This window comes from Oncorhynchus mykiss, chromosome 8, assembly GCF_057628025.1.
Source record: "Oncorhynchus mykiss isolate SJ-2025 chromosome 8, ASM5762802v1, whole genome shotgun sequence".
NCBI lineage: Eukaryota > Metazoa > Chordata > Actinopteri > Salmoniformes > Salmonidae > Oncorhynchus > Oncorhynchus mykiss.
Genome location: NC_143029.1, coordinates 16,409,788 through 16,427,623, shown reverse-complemented (window position 1 = coordinate 16,427,623; position 17,836 = coordinate 16,409,788). Strand labels below are relative to the sequence as shown.

The window sequence follows — 17,836 nt, the reverse complement described above, 5'->3', positions numbered from 1 at the left end:
GAAAAGCTGCTGGCAAAACGCACTAAAGTGCTGTTTGAATGAATGCTTACGAGTCTGCTGGTGCCTACCACCACTCAGTCAGACTGCTCTATCAAATCAGACTTAATTATAACATAATAACACACACAAATACGAGCCTTAGGTCATTAATATGGTCGAATCCGGAAACTATCATCTCGAAAACAAAACGTTTATGCTTTCAGTGAAATACGGAACCGTTACGTATTTTATCTAACGGGTGGCATCCAGTCTAAATATTCCTGTTACATTGCACAACCTTCAATGTTACAGTGCCTTGCGAAAGTATTCGGCCCCCTTGAACTTTGCGACCTTTTGCCACATTTCAGGTTTCAAACAAAGATAGAAAACTGTATTTTTTTGTGAAGAATCAACAACAAGTGGGACACAATCATGAAGTGGAACGACATTTATTGGATATTTCAAACTTTTTTAACAAATCAAAAACTGAAAAATTGGGCGTGCAAAATTATTCAGCCCCTTTACTTTCAGTGCAGCAAACTCTCTCCAGAAGTTCAGTGAGGATCTCTGAATGATCCAATGTTGACCTAAATGACTAATGATGATAAATACAATCCACTTGTGTGTAATCAAGTCTCCGTATAAATGCACCTGCACTGTGGTAGTCTCAGAGGTCCGTCAAAAGCGCAGAGAGCATCATGAAGAACAAGGAACACACCAAGCAGGTCCGAGATACTGTTGTGAAGAAGTTTAAAGCCGGATTTGGATACAAAAAGATTTCCCAAGCTTTAAACATCCCATGGAGCACTGTGCAAGCGATAATATTGAAATGGAAGGAGTATCAGACCACTGCAAATCTACCAAGACCTGGCCGTCCCTATAAACTTTCAGCTCATACAAGGAGAAGACTGATCAGAGATCATGATCACTCTGGATGAACTGCAGAGATCTACAGCTGAGGTGGGAGATTCTGTCCACAGGACAACAATCAGTCGTATATTGCACAAATCTGGCCTTTATGGAAGAGTGGCAAGAAGAAAGCCATTTCTTAAAGATATCCATAAAAAGTGTCGTTTAAAGTTTGCCACAAGCCACCTGGGAGACACACCAAACATGTGGAAGAAGGTGCTCTGGTCAGATGAAACCAAAATTGAACTTTTTGGCAACAATGCAAAACGTTATGTTTGGCGTAAAAGCAACACAGCTGAACACACCATCCCCACTGTCAAACATGGTGGTGGCAGCATCATGGTTTGGGCCTGCTTTTCTTCAGCAGGGACGGGGAAGATGGTTAAAATTGATGGGAAGATGGATGGAGCCAAATACAGGACCATTCTGGAAGAAAACCTGATGGAGTCTGCAAAAGACCAACAAGACAATGATCCAAAACATAAAGCAAAATTTACAATGGAATGGTTCAAAAATAAACATATCCAGGTGTTAGAATGGCCAAGTCAAAGTCCAGACCTGAATCCAATCGAGAATCTGTGGAAAGAACTGAAAACTGCTGTTCACAAATGCTCTCCATCCAACCTCACTGAGCTCGAGCTGTTTTGCAAGGAGGAATGGGAAAAAATGTCAGTCTCTCGATGTTTAAAACTGATAGAGACATACCCCAAGCGACTTACAGTTGTAATAGCAGCAAAAGGTGGCGCTACAAAGTATTAACTTAAGGGGGCTGAATAATTTTGCACGCCCAATTTCAGTTTTTGATGTTAAAAAAGTTTGAAATATCCAATAAATGTCGTTCCACTTCATGATTGTGTCCCACTTGTTGTTGATTCTTCACAAACAAATACAGTTTTATATCTTTATGTTTGAAGCCTGAAATGTGGCAAAAGGTCGCAAAGTTCAAGGGGGCCGAATACTTTCGCAAGGCACTGTATGTCATAATTACGTAAAATTGTGGCAAATTAGTTCGCAACGAGCCAGGCGGCCCAAACTGTTGCATATACCCTGACTCTACGTGCAAGTGAGAAGTGACACAATTTCACCTGGTTAATATTGCCTGCTAACCTGGATATCTTTTAGCTAAATATGCAGGTTTAAAAATATATACTTATGTGTATTGATTTTAAGAAAGGCATTGATGTTTATGGCTAGGTACACGTTGGAGCAACGACAGTCCTTTTTCGCGAATGCGCACCGCATCGATTATATGCAACGCAGGACACGTTAGATAAACTAGTAATATCATCAACCATGTGTAGTTAACTAGTGATTATGATTGATTGATTGTTTTTTATAAGATAAGTTTAATGCTAGCTCGCAACTTACCTTGGCTTCTTACTGCATTCGCGTAACAGGCAGGCTCCTCGTGGAGTGCAATGTAAAGCAGGTGGTTAGAGCGTTGGACTAGTTAACAGTAAGGTTGCAAGATTGAATCCCCGAGCTGACAAGGTAAAAAGCTGTCGTTCTGCCCCTGAACAAGGCAGTTAACCCACCGTTCCAAGGCCGTCATTGAAAATAAGAATGTGTTCTTAACCGACTTGCCTAGTTAAATAAAGGTGTAACATTTATATTTATATTTTTTTTTTAAATCGGCCAAATCGGTGTCCAAAAATAACGATTTCCGATTGTTATGAAAACTTGAAAATCGGCCATTCCGATTAAATCGGTCAACCTCTACCTGAGACCATTCATGTGTGGGGTTGCTTCTCAGCCAAGGGAGTGGGCTCACTCACAATTTTGCCTAAGAACACAGCCATGAATAATGGTACCAACACATCCTCCGAGAGCAACTTCTCCCAACCATCCAGGAACAGTTTGGTGACGAACAATGCCTTTTCCAGCATGATGGAACACCTTGCCACAAGGCAAAAGTGATAACTAAGTGGCTTGGGAAACAAAACATCAACATTTTGGGTTCATGGCCAGGAAACTCCCCAGACCTTAATCCCATTGAGAACTTGTGGTCAATCCTCAAGAGGCGGGTGGACAAACAAAAACCCACAAATTCTGAAAAACTCCAAGCATTGACTATGCAAGAATAGGCTGCCATCAGTGAGGATGTGGCCCAGAAGTTAATTGACAGCATGCCAGGGCAGATTGAGTTCTTGAAAAAGAAGGGTCAACACTGCAAATATTGACTCTTTGCATCAACTTCATGTAATTGTCAATAAAAGCCTTTGACACTTATGAAATGCTTGTAATTATACTTAAGATTCCATAGTAACGTCTGACAAAAATATCTAAAGACACTGAAGCAGCAAACTTTGTGGAAATTAATATTTGTGTCATTCTCAAAACTTTTGGCCACGACAGTACAGGAGCAGGGTACTTACATTGACAGGCTTGGACACCATCCTGCGAAGAGTCCCTACTCTCAGACTCCGACAGTCCAGGATGATGCTGTCCAACTTGTCGGGAGAGATCCTCTGTTTTTTCCTGGGTGTAGAGTCATCCGGCATTTGGTTTCCAAACTGAAAATAACATGCATGGTCAGCCTTGAAACCTGCTGCTTCATACAAATCATGTACAGCATTTGTACATCATGTACAAATCATAACACCACAAGGTAATTCATCAACTGGCCATTTAGATTCCACTGCCCAATTCCTTTGCAAGCTAAATATCGGTGGCACTATGTTGTTTTCTCAAAGGTAAACTTTACAACCCTGAACACACAAAAAGTAAATGAGGAGACTTAAATCCTTAGTCACAACGGCTGCCAAAAACAACTTAAGGAGCCCATCTCGGTGAATACAAAAACACCCAGTGATGTCATTTTCTGCCAAGCAAAACTACCCAGGAGGTTACCTTGAGAGAGCAGATCACGAACATTATGGGCTCAAGGACATTTTGACAGACAGACTCAAAGTCAGACTGAAACGTGATAAAACAGCTCGCGACAAGACTGGCTCACTATAGACAGGTCCGTTTACATAATGTAGTCATGAATTGAGGAAAACTTAATTGCGTATCCACACAAGTACCACCCTATAAACAGAGGCTGTTGTAGAGGATAATGCGGGTCGCCTACAGCACCTATACACCACCCCAGCATGGGTAGGACTCAACAACTGAGACATAATCTAAACAAGTTCCAAAGACATGTGACTAACGGAAATGGAATAATGTGTCTCTGAACGGGGGGTCAAAATCAAAAGTAACAGTCAGTATCTGGTGCATTAAGTACTGAGTACAGGCCTCAATGTAACGCTTATTCCTTCGACAATAAACGCAAATCCGACCATCACCCCTGGTGAGACAAAACCGCAACTCGTCAGTGAAGAGCATTTTTTGCCAGTCCTGTCTGGTCCAGCGACGGTGGATTTGTGCCCATAGACGATGTTGTTGCCGGTGATGTCTGGTGAGGACCTGCCTTACAACAGGCCTACAAACCCTCAGCCCAGCCTCTCTCAGCCTATTGAGGACAGTCTGAGCACTGAGGGAGGAATTGTGCCTTCCTGGTGTAACTCGGGCAGTTGTTGTTGCCATCCTGTACCTGTCCCGCAGGTGTGATGTTCAGATGTACTGATCCTGTGCAGGTGTTGTTACACGTGGTCTGCCACTGTGAGGACAATCAGCTGTCTGTCCTGTCTTCCTGTAGCGCTGTCTTGGGCGTCTCACAGTACGGACATTGCAATTTATTGTCCTGGACACATCTGCAGTCCTCATGCCTCCTTACAGCATGCCTAAGGCACATTCACACAGATGAGCAGGGACCCTGGGCATCTTTCTTTTGGTGTTTTCAGAGTCAGTAGAAAGGCCGCTTTAGTGTCCTAAGTTTTTATAACTGTGACGTTAATTGCCTACCGTCTGTAAGCTGTTAGTGGCTTAATGATCGTTCCACAGGTGCATGTTCATTAATTGTTTATGGAACAAGTGTGGGAAGCAATGTTTAAACCCTTTACAATGAAGATCTGTGAAGTTATTTGGATTTTTACAAATTATCTTTGAAAGACAGGGTCCTGAAAAGGGACATTTGTTTTCTTGCTGAGTTTATGTTAAAAGACGACATACCTGATCTTTCATGCGGTTCCTTCTGGGTAGTGAAATTCTGCTGTCGATGTCGGAGAAGAAGTCAGAAGTGATCTCCTCCTGCTCCCCTCCTGTGCTACTCTTCACTGCCGCCTCCACTCTGCCTCCGGAGGGCGCCGGTGAGGAGTGGGCTGAGTCAGCAGGCCGAGGGGAAACGCTGTCCAGCCTGTTTACGCTGCCCGTGCTGGCGTTGTCCGCCTCATCCTCGTCACTGGACAGCACGACTGGAACACAAACAGAGTCGTCATTTCCAGACGCAACACAGCTGAATAAATTATTTCAACAAGATGGGATTTACATTCTGAAATGTGGTCTTTGTTTGATAACAGTTCTGACAGAGAGAGGTAAGATGTACAGACAGGTGCTAGTGGTTGTGAGCTGTGTGGTTGGTTACAGAGAACGTCCTGTGCAGTTGGTTGAAATGAACCACTTCTGTAGTGTACTACCTCTCACAGGGACAAACACCTGCCTGCAGTAAACCCTGAGACTAACCAGCACAGAGGTAGGTGAAGAGTGAGTACTGAGCAGGCCAGGTGTGTATCCCAAATGACACCCTATTCCCTACATAGTGCACTACTTTTGACCAGAGCACTAAATGGAATATGGTGCGATTTGGGATGCATACCTGGACAGTGGACTTACTGGGGTCGTTGAGCTCGTGCTGCTTGGCGGCCGCCGTCCTCCTGCCTTTGTTGCCGGCGACTTTCCCGGCGCAGCAGCTCCCCACCAACCCCACCCCCGCGGGTCTCCCGTTGTGTGGCAGCGGCAGGCCGGCCCGGGTTGTGATGCGTACCGGAATAGGCGGGTTCATCACTGTGTCCACACGCAGCGGCAGCGCCCTCATGGTCGAGGACGAACCGTAGAAGCTATTCTTGGTCAGCTGTCGACTGTTTGGTCCTGGGGATGGGTGTTGATGGGGGTGGGTGTGCTGTGGGTGAGGTCGAATGGGGGGTCTGGGCGTGGGGGACGTAGGCTGGGCTGCTGGGGGGTGGTAGAGGTGGGGAACCTCCGGCACCAAGGAGTTCCCACAGTGTTCACACGTGCTGTGGCTTTCACTGGATTTGCTACACTTCCCACACACTGTGTGGTTCCTTTCTGGATTTAGGGGCTGCAGACAAGGCAAAGACAATTACATTTCAGCATCAGGTAGGCTACACTTAAATTATTTGTATCTTCTGACATCAGTCAACATCATTGCTAAATCGCTCCGGGGTATCGTCTTAAAACCGCTCAGCTCTTTTTGGTTGAAATGGACAGCGGAGGTAGACATTATAAACAAGATGCTTCTTCTATTCAGTTATTCATAGGATCTCTAGCCACAACATTAATAGGTATGACTCGGACAGGAAGGAACAGGCTGGATGGTTTGATAGTGGACTAGCGAGATCAGAGAGAGCGAGCGAGGCCCAGAGGGGAAATCAGAGAGCGAGAGAGAGGCCAGAGGGGAGATCAGAGCGCGAGAGAGAGAGCGAGGCCCAGAGGGGAGATCAGAGAGCGAGAGAGAAAGGACAGAGGGGAGTAGCAGTAACTACAGTCCAGCACGGTCACAGTCCTCATAGAAAAGGCTCCATAATGGTAAACTCTAACCAGTAGATGATCCTAGACTCGCCCAGCCAGCACAGGTCCTTTTTAACTTCAGGACCTGGCATATCCATAAAGCGTCTCAGAGTAGGAGTGGTGACCTAGAATCAGGTCCCCTGATATGGACCCAGATGACGACGTGAGTTCATACTGCTCTTACCTCCACTCTCTGAACCTGCGAGGGAAAGCTACAACAGCCCTCCAGCAAGGGTCTCCGACTGTGCTCTTTGATGCTCACGTTGTCGTTGGCTTAAAAGGGAATAAAAGACAACATGAAAGGAAACAGTCATCTGTCATGTACAGTATGCAGTAACGACTGATCGTGTTGAGAACCAGCCTCATCTTCAAGACAAACAAAAAAATATAGTGGAGAAAGTTGGCCTTGGGGAAGTTTCACACATTTGCAGTTTTCCAGTGTTTCAAGGTCACCTTGCAGCACCAGGTGATCATCATCATTACTGTATACTGTCATATTTGTCTGTGCCGGAGTCAGCTGGCTGGGCCACAGTGTGCTTTACTAGCCTGACTGCCTGTGTGTGCTACTGTCCTCTCCATGCTCATCTGTGGCAGCCAGACTCACTCGCTCTCACTCCTTCCTCCCAGAGGAGCTTTGCGGGCGGATTAATCTGCGAGGCCTGATGCAATCCCTCTTAGGCAGACAGACAGGAGGCTCAGCCCAGATCTACTGCCCTCCAGGCACCACTCCGCAAAGGATTTCACTGCTAGAGACAGACTTCCCAGCAAGACACCGTCCACTATTCCCTCTACCACCTAGTACCAAGTCCCACATTACATCCTGATAGTAGCATTTAACCGCACCATCTTCGTACAGCACACTGTGTCCACATAGGAAACCATGGTTTGAGACTGCCTCAGATTGAGACTGCACACACCGTCCTCCATCCCCCACCACCACTTACCGTCCCACATCACATCCTGAAAGCAGCATTTACCCACACGGTCTTAGTAGTACACTGCCTCCACATATAACATGCTGCTGTTACTATATCAGTACCGTGAATGTAATGGCAGTGCGTGTCTCATTTTACCTGGGCTCTCTGGACAGGTGAGGATGATACTCTCTACTTCTGCTGCTTGGATCTGCTGTTGAGTGGTGCTGTAGTCCCTTCTGAGGGAACAATGGCACAGTCTGGTCAGAAGTCATTCAAAACAAAGCCTTTTGTTTTCTTGTCAACAACCATAACGAGGTAAACAAATCAATAACTCAAATTTGGAGATAAACAAGTTATGCAATTGGAGAGATTGGAGGGGGGAAATTATCTAATATGATGAAACAACACGTGGGGTATCCATGCTAGCAGTGTTACCCTACAGAACCAGACCAAAGGTGGATGGATGCAGGTTATTAAGGTAGCTAGTTAGTATAAACGCACAAAGGTGGAGGGATGCAGGTTATTAAGGTAGCTAGTTAGTATAAAACGCACAGAGGTGGATGGATGCAGTTTATTAAGGTAGCTAGTTAGTATAAATGCACAAAGGTGGATGGATGCAGGTTATTAAGGTAGCTAGTTAGTATAAACGCACAAAGGTGGATGGATGCAGGTTATTAAGGTAGCTAGTTAGTATAAACGCACAAAGGTGGATGGATGCAGGTTATTAAGGTAGCTAGTTAGTATAAACGCACATGGCCACGGGCACCACTGCTTTGACTACAGCATGAGATGGAACAAAATACAATGTTGGAACAGGACAAAGTTCAGATCACTACAATGTATTACAGCACAAAGCATGGCTAAGCATATACAGGGTGCAATGTCTTCCCTTTCTTTTAGGTCAAGGTTGCTTTAGAAAGGAACATGAAGAGAGCAAGTCTAGTCTTGCTGTTACGAAACCAATTACAAACAGACTAATTTTGCTGCACTCATTATGTCTAGGGGTCTTAGGCCTAGCTACCTGGTCTGTAACCTGACTCGTTATGTCTAGGGGTCTTAGGCCTAGCTACCTGGTCTGTAACCTGACTCGTTATGTCTAGGGGTATTAGGCCTAGCTACATGGTCTGTATCCTGACTCGTTATGTCTAGGGGTCTTAGGCCTAGCTACCTGGTCTGTAACCTGACTCGTTATGTCTAGGGGTCTTAGGCCTAGCTACCTGGTCTGTAACCTGACTCGTTATGTCTAGGGGTCTTAGGCCTAGCCACCTGGTCTGTAACATGGTTGGTGCTGCCACCTGGGGGAGGGTGTGTTGAAGTGGATCCTGGTAGAGTGTATTGCCAAAAGCCGGGTACACTACACAACTTTCAAAATCCTGACCTCTCACATTAAACAACATATTTACTGTCGTTTTTTTGGTCTTGCCAACGTAGTGGTGCTCAAACTAAACAATGTGGCACAGACTTGGGTCACACAATACATAGTACCCTCAAAGCTCATCATTAAGCTTGGGGCCCTGGATCTGAACTCCGCCCTGTGCAACTGGGTCCTGGATTTCCTGACGGGACGCCAACACGTGGTAAAGGTAGGCAACAACACCTCCACTATGCTGATCCTCAACACAGGGGCCCCACAAGGGTGCCTGCTCAGGCCCGTCCTGTACATCCATGACTGCATGGCCACGCACGTCTCCAACTCAATCATCAAGTTTCAGACAACAACAGTGGTAGCCCTGATTATCAAGCACGATGAGACAGCCTACAGGGAGGAGGTAAGGGCCCTGGCGGAGTGATACCAGGAAAATGACCTCTCCCTCAATTTAAACAAAACCAAGGAGCTGATTGTGGACTTCAGGAGACAGCAGAGGTTGGTTGAACATTTGGCTTGGCCCCTTACTAACTTCTAAAGATCCACCATTGAGAGCATCCGGTCGGGCTGTTTCACCAACTGCACCGAATGCAACCGCAGGGCTCTCCAGAGGGTGGTGTGGTCTGCCCAACATCACCAAGGCCACACTGCCTGCCCTCCAGAACATCTACAGCACCCGGTGTAACAGGAAGGCCAAGATAATCAACAAGGACCTCAGCCATCCGGACCGTGGCCTGTTCACCATGCTACCTTCAAGATGGCGAGGTCAGAACAGGTGAACCAAAGCTGGGACCCGGAGACTGAAAAACAGCTTCTATCTCAAGGCCATCAGACTGTTAAATAGTCAACACTAGCCGGTACCCTGCCCTGAACTTTAGTCGCTGTCATTAGCCAGCCACCACCCAGTTAATCTACCCTGCACAACTGACTAGGTATTCCCATTTCCCTACGTACACAGTCATGGAACACTGGTCACTTTAACAATGTTAACACACTGTTTAATCCACTTCATATGTATATACTGTATTCTAGTCAAGGCCCATCCTATTTAACTATTGCTGTACATATTCTATCCACATACTATCCATAATGTCTATACATCCCATCACATACACATATATACAGTGCATTCGGCAAGTTTTCAGACACCTCGACTTTTACACAATTTGTAACGTTACAGCCTTATTCTAAAATGGACTAAATATTTTTCCCCCCCTCCATCAATCTACACACAATACCCCATAGTGGCAAAGCAAAAATAGGTTTTTAGGTTGTTTTTTTAATGGAAATAGTGGTGTGGGGGCTGTGCTTTGGCAAAGTGGGTGTTGTTATATCCTGCCTGTTCGGCCCTGTCCGGTGGTATAGTCAGATGGGGCCACAGTGTCTCCCGACCCCTCCGGTCTCAGCCTCCAGTAATTATGCTGAAGTATTTTGTGTCGGGGGGCTAGGTTCAGTCTGTTATATCTGGAGTATTTCTCCTGTCTTATCCGGTGTCCTGCGTGAATGTAAGTATGCTCTCTCTAATTCTCGCTTTCTTTCTCTCTCTGAGGACCTGAGGCCTAGGACCATGCCTCAGGACTACCTGGCCTGATGACTCGTGGCTGTCCCCAGTCCACCTGGCCGTGCTGCTGCTCCAGTTTCAACTGTTTTGCCTGCGGCTATGAACCCTGACCTGTTCACCGGACGTGCTACCTGTCCCAGACCTGCTGTTTTCAACTCTCTAGAGACAGCAGGAGCGGTAAAGATACTCTGAATGATCAGCTATGAAAAGCCAACTGACATTTACTCCTGAGGTGCTGACCTGTTGCACCCTCGACAACCACTGTGAATATTATTATTTGACCCTGCTGGTCATCTACGAACATTTGAACGTCTTGGCCATGTTCTGTTATAAATCTCCACCCGGCACAACCAGAAGAGGACTGGACACCCCTCATAGCCTGGTTCCTCTCTAGGTTTCTTCCTAGGTTCTGGCCTTTCTAGGGAGTTTTTACTAGCCACCGTGCTTCTACACCTGCATAGCTTGTTGTTTGGGGTTTTAGGCTGGGTTTCTGTACAGCACTTTGAGATATCAGCTGATGTAAGAAGGGCTTTATAAATACATTTGATTTGAAATTTGAGTTGAAATATAACATTTCCATAAATATTCACACCCTTTACTCAGCACTTTGTTGAAGCACCTTTGTCAGCGACTACAGCCTCGGGTCTTCTTGGGTATGATTCTACTAGGTGTGCTTGGCACACCTGTATTTGGAGAGTTTCTCCCATTCTTCTCTGCAGATCCTCTCAAGCTGTCAGGTTGGATGGGGAGTGTCGCTGCACAGTTATTTAAAAGGTATCTCCAGAGATGTTCGATCAAGTTCAAGTCTGGGCGGCCACTCCTAGACATTCAGAGACTTGTCCAGAAGCCACTCCTGTGTTCTCCTGGCTGTGTGCTTATGGTCGATGTCCTGTTGGAAGGTGAACCGTCGCCCCGGTCGGAGGTCCTGAGCGCTCTGGAGAAGGTTTTCATCCCCTCGATCCTGACTAGTCTTTCTATCCCTGCCGCTGACAAACATACCCACAGCATGATGCTACCACCACCATGCTTCAACTTATGGATGGTGCCAGGTTTCTTCCAGATGTGACACTTGGCATTCAGGCCAAAGAGTTCAATCTTGGTTTCATCAGACCAGAGAATCTTGTTTCTCATGGTCCGAGTGGCTCCTGAGGAATGGCTTCCATCTGGCCACTCTACCATAAAGGCCTGATTGGTGGGCGGAAGGGTAGCCAGGTGGTTAGAGCTAGTAACTGGAAGGTTGCAAGTTCAAATCCCCGAGCTGACAAGGTACAAAAGCCGTCATTGAAAATAAAAATTTGTTCTTAACTGACTTGCCTAGTTAAATAAAGGTCAAATAAAAAATAAAAATTGGTGGAGTGCTGCAGAGATGTTGTCCTGGAAGCCACTGGTCTCCCATCTCCACAGAGGAACTGTCATTCTGACAGAGCACCATCAGGGACTTGGTCACCTCCCTGACCAAGGCCCTTCTCCCCTGACTGCTCAGTTAGGCCGGGCGGCCAGCTCTAGGAAGAGTCTTGGTGGTTCCAAACTTCTTCCATTTAAGAATGATGGAGGCCACTGTGTTCTTGGGGACCTTCAATGCTGCAGAAATGTTTTTGTACCCTTCCCCAGATCTGTGCCTCAACACAATCCTGTCTTGGAGCTCTGCGGACAATTAATTAAACCTCATGGCTTGGTTGTTGCTCTGACATGCACTGACAACTGTGGGACCTTATATATACAGGTGTATACCTTTACAAAATAATGTCCAATCAATTGAATTTACCACAGGTGGACTTCAATCAAGTTTTAGAAACATCTCAAGAATGATCAATGGAAACAGGATGCACCGGAGCTCAATTTCAAGTCTCATAGCAAAGGGTCTGAATACTTATGTAAATAAGGTATCCGTTTTTCTAAAAACCTGTTTTCAAATGGCCAAAATGAATTGATCAGATCGCCTAAATAAAGTGAGTAACATGTCTCTTCGACTGATTAGAGATCCAGCCCTTACGACTACTTTGAGAAAAAAAGCATTTTGTCAAATGAAACCCTTCGGTAGCTCTAAATGCTATGTTATGCAGTACGACCATAGTGTGACTTCAGTGAGGACTCATACCTTTGGACAGGTTTCCTCATTGCAGCAGGAACATTGTGGGTGTGTTGAAAGGGTCTCCCCTGTAGAACAACTCCTTGAGATGGTGTTGGGCTGACTATTAAATAGTCAGTTCTGTTAGGCATCGGTGACGTCGTTGCTACCATGTTTGGGAGGTCACTGTAGTAGAGGAAGCAGAGGAACGACATTAGGTTTTTGCTATACACAGATTGTAATGGTTCATTATGATATTTGCAGTTGTCAGCAAAACATTCCAACTTGAACTGAAGAGATACTTGCAACAGGGATATGTCATACCTCTTGTCACTTCCTGGTTTGTTTAGAGCCCCTATGTGATTATTTGTATTTGGCCTGTTTTCATATGTTTTTAGGGGATCCGCAGAAGAGAAATGCCTAAGAGCGGGGGACTGGTGTGGGGAGAGAGATTGAGAGTAGAGAACAGAGAAGGTAATTAACACAGGATCTGATGGCAGGTTGCAGGGCATTTCTGCACAGTACATAGATAATTCTGTATGTCAGTGATGCTGCATGAAAAACGGATACACCCCTGTAGAGTATGACAATAACAGCACTGATCTGATGTCCTTGTTCACTGTTCAAGAGAAACATGTTTTGAAGATTGTTATAATAGCCTAAAGTAAGATCACATTCACAATAAAGTTCATCAGATTAAATGTTCTGTGTATAATAACCGAGTGCTGTAAGCATCAAATGTCACAACATGAACTTTCCACCAGCAGCAGCATAAAACAGACCAATTTTGTTGGTAAAAATACAGAGTCCTCTGGATGGCATAGCCAGACACATTTTGGCAGACACACTTTGGCAAAGAGATAGTGAGAGGAGAGCAAGATGGGCAGAATAACAATGACCTAAATGTGAGTTGTGTGGAGGGGGGCTAGATGAGGAGTTAGCCTACAGTACCTTCTGTCCCTCTGGGGAGGAGTGCTGCTGTCTGTCCATCTCCATGGTCACCACCGATGTGCTGCTTAGGAGAAAAGAAGAAAGTGTCAGTGTATTGAGCTGACAGGCAGGCAGGCTCTCAAATGGGAATAGTAATTCACAGAAGAGAGAGAGACTTGGGGTCTATCTTGGTCTGGTGGATACAGTGGGGTCAAATTGATGCAGTGCAGCGATGCTGAGTGCTGAAATGTGGTCTGGGAGAGAAGTGCTTACTCGTGTCTCCTCTGCTCTTCACTGCCTTCAGAAAGAGAAAAGCTCCAGTTCTGCTTGTACCCGCCATCTCGCCTGGTCTGTGATCTATCCAGAGCTTGAATATAATAAACCACAACTCACATCAGTTATTCGAGGCCAAATGAAGGCATCAGTTGAAATGGTCATGTGTACTTCCAGGAGTTCACTAATAATTTCAACATTGCTTGTATTAGCACCATATGTATAATTAAAATCATCAAAGAGCAACCTGATTCAAGTGTGATCTTAAAATCTAATTAGATAAATCAGATGTTAAGCCTCAGTCTAAAGTGAAGTTGTCAACACTGACTATCCCTGCTATGTTCTTTGATGACTAAAACTCAACTCATGCCTGCAAAAAAACTGTATGCAGAGGAGACACATTGGCAGCTGAGAACAGAGCAGGTGGTACCAAGGAGCTACTCCCCCTCTCTCTGACCCACAATACTCATTTCCTGGTGACTCTCAAACATTTGCAACAGCCTTAGAGGCTTAGCAATATGCTGCTCGAAAATGAGACATGGTGGAGTTGTAATATCTCACGAGAATCACAATAGCTAGTTTGGATAAAAACACTTTTTTTTTAAAATTTTCATGAAAAGCAATATGAATGATGCTTTGAGAAGTTGTGTTTTATTTTCGGTGTGGTCACCCTGTCATTCTTGCAATCACGTAATTGTAGGCCTCCCCGTATCAATGTCTGAGGATAAGGAAAGACATTTTACCTCTGTAGGGTAAATCCATTTCAATACCACCCCTTTTGATTTGAACAAAACCTTCCATACACATTTTCCCAATAAGTTACCTTTTGGACCTTAATGCTAAAACATTCACGAGCTAAAGTTGCTCAAAGTTGACCTATTTTGCATACCCCACATCTATGTCTTCATCACTGGAAAAGAAAGACAGTCGAGAATGATATCATTTAAAAAGCTTACAAACAGGTTTGTCAATCTGTTTTATCATTTCTTGGGGGGTTAAATACCTTCTTTTTTTAAATTTTTTATGTTCACCTTAAATGTCAATTAAATAAAAATAAAAAATAAATTCACATTCGCATATGTTGTAGCTTAGACCCTATTTTATAAGCGTTTGAGGTTTTTGTGTTGTACCCACCATTGGTTGAGACTCTTACAGGGTGGATGTCATGTTGTTTTGGCTGATAAATGTACTAAAATGGGAACACAATTTGAATGTAAGACTTTCAAATGGTCCGGCGAAGATGGTTGGAGTTCCACACATCAGGGAATGTTGACTTGAATGGGAATATCTGTTGTTTTAAATTATACTGTCAATCCTCCATTGGAAACCTATAGAAATATAGATATTGGAATATACATGAACATTTAAATTGACATTCGACGGTGGGTAGACCGGCGGCTATCTTTGTGGTAGTAATTATTAGTTACAATTTCAATTCAATTTCAGTGGTGTACCAGCTACATTACAGTGGTCTGAAGAGATGGGTCCATTCTATGAATTATATTTCTATGATTGAATTGACACCGACCCTGTATTCAATAGCATGTTGTGTCTCAACCCATGGTGGGCACAACACAAAAACCTCTAAGCTTTCTAGGGTCTAAGCTACAAAAAAAAATCTGAGTTTCTGAATGATCAAAATCAACCGTTTATCTTTTCCAGTGATGAAGACATGGAAGTCAGTCTGAAATGCAAAATGGGTCAACTTTGAGCACCTCTATTTCCTGAATGTTTCTGACCACTTCTTCCATGTGCAAACATGTATGGAAAGTTGTGTTTAAATCAAAAGGGGTGTTGTCAAAAAGATATTGAATTCATATGGATTTACCCTGTATGAAACCATTAAGGCACTTAAAATGTTTTCCATAGCTGAGCTATTATTAAATTGATAATTCTCCCTGCAGTAAAATATATGTCCAATATTTAAAATCAGCACTATCTGGCACAGCAGCAGGCTAAGTAGTGAAGCTGGGGACGTGGCAATTTCCCAGAGGACCTATATTTCACAGTCAAAAACAGTATAATTTTGGTTCCAACCCCTGCTAGGAACTAATAACACTGTAAAGAGTTTATTAGAAAAGCTCAAATGTTGATACGAATGATAACATGCAAGAGATATGTAATTCATTCATTGATCTCCTGAAGAAGCTGTCCCTTTTCCTTTCTGTCACCCCAAGTGTTTGGATATGCTGGTAGTTACCAGGTTGTTAGCTAGCTAGCCATGACTGAACAAAGTGTAAACAACACACAAACGGTTTATGAATGCAAAATAAGGTCTGGGCAATCCACTCCATAGTAAGAAAAATGTTGCACCATTAATATGGGTCAGACAGATATTTTGCTGTATCGAATCTGCACTCTTTTTTCTCTAGGGACTCGGAAACAGAGGAACAGCGAAGCCTTATCATTACAACAATTATTATCTGGGAGATTTTTTTCCTAGTCACACAGTGGTCCCGAAATAAAATATTTAGTCACACTTTAGAGCCCTGCTGACCCCTCTCACAGGATGTGGTCTATAAAGCTAGCAACGTAGTATAGCAAGAAAAAAAAATAAACCAAGCTAATCCAGTAAATTTCATTGATCAACATGCCTTTGGGTTGCATAAACGGTCTCCATATCAACTACTTACTTGCTGCACATTGCACAGGCAGTGAATAACTTAGGCCTATTACTTAGCCTAATTGGTCATGTCTACAATTAAAAGGTTCAGGTTTTTCATCAAACTGGATGATATTTGGATGAAACCAGTTCATAGTAGTTTGACCCAAGTATGAAAAATGACTGCAGTTGGTACAAATTGTATGAAGCAATGGGGTCCTGCGGTTGGGTATTAGGCTTCTGGCTCAAATGTTTGGGGTGTTAAATGTCTCACCATTATTTCTCAGTTCATGTTGATCAATATTTTGGCTATGCTGGCCTGCTGTAAATTATCAAATATATGTCTGATCATTACATACACTACATTTACAAAGGTACGTGGAAACCCCTTCAAATGAGTGGATTCGGCTATTTCTGCCACACCCTGACAGGTGTATAAAATCGAGCACACAGCCATGCAATCACTATTGCTACCCGGTACCCGGTATCTTGTTTCAAGAGAAATTGACAGAGACGGGCCAGGATAGTGACTTAAAGACGCATTAGCGACTTTTTCCAAAAAACACCTGCCTGCTTGTGTGTATAAGGTAGTAGTTTTGGAATTGTTAGCTAGATTACTCGTTGGTTATTACTGCATTGTCGGAACTAGAAGCACAATAATTTCGCTACACTCGCATTAACATCTGCTAACCATGTGTATGTGACAAATAAAATTTGATTTGATTTATTGACAAACATTGGCAGTAGAATGGCCTTACTGAAGAGCTGTGATTCAAAGGGGCACCATCATAGGATGCCACCTTTCCAACAAGTCAGTTCGTAAAATTTCTGACCTGCTAATGCTGTCCAGAACAACTATAAGTGCTGTTATTGTGAAGTGGAAATGTCTAGGAGCAACAACAGCTGAGTGGTAGGCCACAGAACGGGGCCACCGAGTGCTGAAGTGAGTAAAAATTGTCTATCCTCGGTTGCAACCCTCACTACTGAGTTCCAAACTGCCTCTGAAGGCAAAGTCAGCCCAAGAACTGTTCGTCGGGAGCTTCAAGAAACGGGTTTCCATGGCCGAACACAAGTCTAAGATCACCACGCGCAATGCCAAGTGTCGACTGGAGAGGTGTAAAGCTCGCCGGCATTAGACTGGAGCAGTGGAAATGTGTTCTCTGGAGTGATGAATCACGCGTCACCATCTGGCAGTCTGATGGACAAATCTATGTTTGGCGGATGCCAGAAGAACGCTACTTGCCCCAATGCATAGTGCCAAATGTAAAGTTTGGTGGAGGATGAATAATGGTCTGGGGCTGTTTTTCCATGGTTCAGGTTAGGCCCCTCAGCCCCAGTGAAGGGAAAACTTAACGCTACAGCATACAATGACATTCTAGACAATTCTGTGCTTCCAACTTTGTGGCAAGAGTTTGGGGAAGACCCTTTTCTGTTTCAGCATGACAATGCCCCGTGCACAAAGCAAGGTCCATACAGAAATGTTTTGTCGAGATCGGGGTGGAAGAACTTGACTGCCGTGGACAGAGCCCTGACCTCAACCCCATCGAATACCTTTGGGATGAATTGAAACACCAACTGCGAGCCAAGCCTAATCGCCCAA

The 17,836-nt window shown here is 44.3% G+C and overlaps 1 protein-coding gene across 6 annotated transcripts in view; it reads right to left on the bottom strand.

Moving 5' to 3' along the window:
• Window positions 1-17,836, bottom strand: part of LOC110529475 (sentrin-specific protease 6) — a 35,732-nt gene that overhangs the window by 15,539 nt on the left and 2,357 nt on the right. For 2 of the 6 annotated variants that reach the window (XR_016497613.1, XM_021611658.3), the window contains exons 2-10: window positions 13,635-13,728; window positions 13,383-13,443; window positions 12,756-12,865; window positions 12,462-12,617; window positions 7,593-7,672; window positions 6,704-6,792; window positions 5,605-6,070; window positions 4,945-5,186; window positions 3,264-3,401 (exon numbers count right to left, since the gene is read on the bottom strand). Coding sequence is in view for 4 of the 6 variants with exons in the window: in XM_021611658.3 (XP_021467333.3) it covers window positions 3,264-3,401; window positions 4,945-5,186; window positions 5,605-6,070; window positions 6,704-6,792; window positions 7,593-7,672; window positions 12,462-12,617; window positions 12,756-12,865; window positions 13,383-13,443; window positions 13,635-13,728 (1,436 nt within the window). In the remaining 2 variants the exon portion in view is untranslated. Of the gene's footprint in view, window positions 1-3,263; window positions 3,402-4,944; window positions 5,187-5,604; window positions 6,071-6,703; window positions 6,793-7,592; window positions 7,673-12,461; window positions 12,618-12,755; window positions 12,866-13,382; window positions 13,447-13,634; window positions 13,729-14,768; window positions 14,963-17,836 lie in introns of those variants that run through there. The other 4 variants (XR_016497612.1, XM_021611657.3, XM_090242668.1 and 1 more) reach the window with 3 other exon arrangements.